At 51.7% G+C, this 4922-nt stretch overlaps 1 protein-coding gene across 1 annotated transcript; it reads left to right on the forward strand.

Annotated features, from left to right (window-relative positions):
* Positions 1-2177: 2177 nt before the first annotated feature.
* Positions 2178-3110, forward strand: LOC135577797 (olfactory receptor 14A16-like). The gene has a single exon (XM_065047918.1). It carries the CDS (start codon positions 2178-2180, stop codon positions 3108-3110), a length of 933 nt encoding a protein of 310 aa, XP_064903990.1.
* Positions 3111-4922: the final 1812 nt, after the last annotated feature.

Genomic DNA, 4922 nt, shown 5'->3' on the forward strand with positions numbered 1-4922 from the left:
ATATGAAGCCTGTGGCTACAGGGCATTGCATCTGCGAATCTTGGTAGGATCTCAGAAAGCTGTCACATTGCAGAGCCTGCGAGAGATGTAAGTACAGCTCTCAGAGGTTCTCTCATCAGAGGGGAGGATGTGCTGCAGAGCAGGGATTCCCTTCTGCACTGTCAGAGTGACAAGACGTGAATGCTGCGTTCTCCCCAGGGTGGCTGTGGGGTGTAAATGTAAATGTGCAGGCAGGGTGCCCAGGGCTGTCCTGCAGAGCAGGGTCCCTGCACCCCAGGGCTGTGCCGGGCAGGGACTCTGCCGCCTGCCAGGGTCAGCGCTCAGCCTCCCCGGGAGAGCCCAACAACACTGAGGGGAGAAGATGTGGTGGAGGAGCAAACCCTATTGGGCAAGAAAGGTGCCTCTGCTGTGGAGAGGGTGCTGTGTGGGTCAGGGTTGCTCACACATCCAGATCACCCCCAGCATTTTTCCAAGTGGATGCCTCAAGGAGAAGATCAATGCAAGGATTGCCAGACAGATAAGGAGCTTTCCTGAGCCTGTCTTTTCAGTTTCCTCTCCCAAGGGGTGGGGGGTGCAGGAAAGGATAAAATGAAAATGAGCTCTCATGCTTAAACAAGTCACTGAGACTCCTGAACTGCAACTCTGAGTGATCAGTACATCTGCCAGAAGGCTCATGACATCCCTTCCCCACCCCTCTGCCTGTGCACAGCACCTGCATCACCTTGGCTGGACCCGTCAGCCTTAGTCTGACCTGTCCTGTTTTCCAGCCTGCAAACAGGAAGATGCCCCCAGGCAGTGCCCTGTGAACAGGCAGGATCTGTAGGGCCAGGGGGAGGGCACAGAGGGTGGGATGGTCTGTGAGCACTGACAGGGAAGAGACATGGACAGGGAAACACCTCCCAGGGGAGAATCTCCAGGCAGCAGGGAAATGATCAGAAAGGAGAGGAAACCAAACCCGGAATGGTTATGGGAGGGAGAACAGAGAAAAGTCCCTGTGACCCCCTGCAGTGCAGATCCCTCCTGTGAGCAGCCCCCTGGCCTCCTGTCCCACCCAGCAAAGCCTCTGCCCTCAGGGCCGGGGGCTCCAAGGCATGAAGCAGCTCCTGTGCAGCCAGAGCTCCAGTTCCTCTGCAGAGCACAGGGGCTGAGAGCAGCTGCCCGGCAGTGTTGGTGTCTGGGAGGTGGCTGCACAGCTGGGGAAGGGTGACGCTGTCTGAGTGCCCGGCTGCCTCTGCCCTGGCCTCTCTCACACCCACCCTCACCGCATTTTCCTTCTTGCTGCCCTGCTCTGGGTCACTGCTGTTGGGATCTTGTTCTTGCTGTCAGGCTCTCTGGGGATGGCAGTTTCAGCTGCAGAGTCACAGCCTGAGCTTGTGGGTCCTTTCCTGCAGGTGTGTCCATGGGCACACGTGTCCCAGCTTTGCTCTGACCTGTGGGCTGTGGGCAATGCAGTCTGTGGGGCTGGGGAATGAGCTGAGTGTGTCCTGGGCTAAACGTTGAGACCTTAGGAAAGGGTGAGACCTGTCATGGTCTGAGGTGGATCCCTCTGCTCTCAGCAGTGCCTGGTGGCTTTTCAGGGTGACATGGGAGTGTGATCAGCCCCCATCTCAGAAAGGTGCCAGCCCAGGGCAGCTGGAGCAAGACAGAGGGACAGAGCAGCTGCCCTCACTCTGCACTGACCCACAGGCATCCTCTGGTCTCACAGGACTTGCTCTGTTCTCCCTGAGTGCAGCAGAAATGCTGAGGGTTTCTGGCACCCAACAACACTCTGCAGTGAATATGGGGGGAGGAGTAAGAAAACGTGGAACTCTTAAACTGCCTTCACCATCTCTCTTCCCTATCACTGGGAATGCAAGTGCTGACAGCCCTTCTGTGTTAGCAGAACCAGGACAGTCCCCACCATTCCCGTGGCCCTACTTCTGCAGAGCTGGGCTGACTTATCAAGAGCCCATAGGCACAGTCCCTGCTCCTGGTTGCACATCTTCCAGCACCAAGCAGGGCTCCAGCCACAGTGCTGAAGAAGGTTCTCCTAGAAAAAGTAAAGCGTGTCTGTGTGTGACGGGGGAGGGTCTATGGGAGTTGGTTTGATTTTTGTCACAGAACTCTGCCCTGGCTTCTCACTGTCTTTTTTTTTTTTTTTTTTTCTCGTGACAGCACCCGGTGCTCAGGAAAAGCAAATGTCCAACAGCAGCTCCATCACCCAGTTCCTCCTCCTGCCGTTCACAGACACACGGGAGCTGCAGCTCTTGCACTTCTGGCTCTTCCTGGGCATCTACCTGGCTGCCCTCCTGGGCAACGGCCTCATCATCACCACCATAGCCTGGGACCAGCACCTCCACACCCCCATGTACTTCTTCCTGCTCAACCTCGCCCTCCTCGACCTGGGCTCCATCTCCACCATTGTCCCCATGTCCATGGCCAATTCCCTCTGGAACACCAGGGCCATCTCCTACACAGGATGTGCTGCCCAAATGTTTCTGTTTCTCTTTTTAGCTTCAGCAGAATATTGGCTCCTCACCATCATGTCGTACGACCGCTACGTTGCCATCTGCAAACCCCTGCACTACGGGACCCTCCTGGGCAGCAGAGCTTGTGTCCACATGGCAGCAGCTGCCTGGGCCACTGGGTTTCTCAATGCTCTGCTGCACACGGCCAATACATTTTCACTGGCCCTGTGCAAGGGCAATGCCCTGGGCCAGTTCTTCTGTGAACTTCCCCAGATCCTCAAGCTCTCCTGCTCAGACACCTACCTCAGGGAAGTCTGGCTTCTTGTGATTTCTTTCTCAGTGGCATTTGGCTGTTTTGTGTTCATCGTGGTGTCCTATGTGCAGATCTTGAGGGCCGTGCTGAGGATCCCCTCTGAGCAGGGACGGCACAAAGCCTTTTCCACCTGCCTCCCTCACCTGGCCGTGGTCTCCCTGTTCCTCAGCACTGTCATGTTTGCCTGCCTGAAGCCCCCCTCTATATCCTCCCCATCCCAGGACCTGGTGGTGTCTGTTCTGTACTCTGTGGTGCCTCCAACAGTGAACCCCCTCATCTACAGTATGAGGAACAAGGAGATCAAGGATTCAGTGTGGCAACTAATGAATGGCTGTTTTCTGAAGCAATAAACTTCCCGTAATCTTCTGCATAGCATATATAATGTAAATAATTTTCTCACTGAGTGGTTGTGCCCATGTCCACTGGACACCCTAGAGAACCTTCTGCAGGTCAATCATCATGGACTGGCCCCTCACAACCACCATTTCCAGCACTGGCTTCTCACTTCAGCTTGAAGAGGTTCTTTGTCCCTCCCTGGAAGCACAACTACTCGGTAGATCAGATATCTATGTTTGCATTGTACAGACGAGATGTAAACAAATCCATAAAGTGCTTCTGAGGTGATGAACCCAGGTGAGCAGAAACACCATCAGCTGTTCCTTGGGGTTCCGTGAAGGTCAGTGGGACAGACAGTGTCTTGATGTGACTTCATGTTGAGAGTAACATCCCTTGGGGAACCACCTGAATGGGATGTGCCACCACTGGGATGTGTTTCCTGGAACAGAAGATCCCCTGTCCATTCTTCATGTATCTCATGTAAGTGCAGAGTAGGGTGGCAAATGGCAGGGCTGAAGTGTCTCCCAGCCTCTCGGAGTCATAGCAGGAGGTCAGAGAGACACAGTGACTCCTGCACCTGTGTGCAAATGGGAAAGACTGCATTTGAACATCCATGGATGTGTAAGGAGTCCATGAGGCCAGCCCAAATGTGGATGCCTGACAGAACGCTGACATTTCTGTGTGTGACTCCAGGAACAAACCCCACTGGCCCAGTGAGATTCATCTCAGCTCCCATGGACAGGTTCATTGCAAGTGCCCCTGTCTGCTACATCACCCTTGCCTAAGATTCTGTATTGTTGTAATAAATTTAGACTCGAAATTAACTTGAATAACACAAATTTATTCCCGATGGATTTCAACGCAATAAGCAAAGACAGCGCTGGGCGGCCATGAGATTGGCTTCTCCAATGGCCGTTTTCTTCCAGCCTTTTTCTAGGGTCCCGGGTTCGTTGCTCAGAGCGCCACGCCACTCGTTCTTTCTGCGGATGTGTCCTCTGTTGTCAGGCAGTTAATCTCCTGTCTTCTCACCTACCCCTGCCCCCCTCCCACCTTTAGAGGATCGAACATTTAAGGCAATTGCATAACAAAGGGCAGGGGCTTCCCATGTTGCACAATAACCCCTGAGCGTTTCCTTTTAAGAAGTGTTAATGAACAAACATCTCTAACTCAATAAGCCCTGAGCGTTTCCTTTTAAGAAGTGTTAATGAACAAACATCTCTAACTCAATAAGCCCTGAGCGTTTCTTTTAAGAAACTTTAATGAACAAACATCTCTAACTCTTAGAATTGTTTATTACAATTCCCCCCTTTTCTTTTTCTACTTATTTTGTTCATTAAAGAGTTGTAGTTCTTGGCTACTTAATACAAATAACTCAGTATCATCTTGATTGGGTAACTGCTCATACTTTGCTTTAACTAATAATAAATGTGCTGATTCTAGCCTGCTTTTCACAATAGCTATTACTTTATTAAAAATACATGGTACAAACATCAACACTAGCGTTAAGAGAATCAATGGCCCTGCTATAGTAGAGAGGAGGGTTGTAAGCCAAGGTGATTGTCTAAACCAGGTTTCGTACCAACTCTGCCGAGATTCATATTCCCTTTTTCGTTTTGCTATATTTTCTCGTAGCTTATTCATGGTATTTCTTACTAGACCTGTGTGGTCTGCATATACACAGCATTCCTCCTTTAAAGCTGCGCAAAGGCCTCCTTCTTTGAAGAACAATAGATCTAATCCTCGCCGGTTTTGCAAGACCACTTCTGACAAGGATCTGCCTGATTTTTCTAGCGCAGTAATAGATTGCTCTGTTCTTAGCAGATCCT

This window comes from Columba livia, unplaced genomic scaffold (assembly GCF_036013475.1).
Source record: "Columba livia isolate bColLiv1 breed racing homer unplaced genomic scaffold, bColLiv1.pat.W.v2 Scaffold_140, whole genome shotgun sequence".
NCBI classification, from domain to species: Eukaryota; Metazoa; Chordata; class Aves; order Columbiformes; family Columbidae; genus Columba; species Columba livia.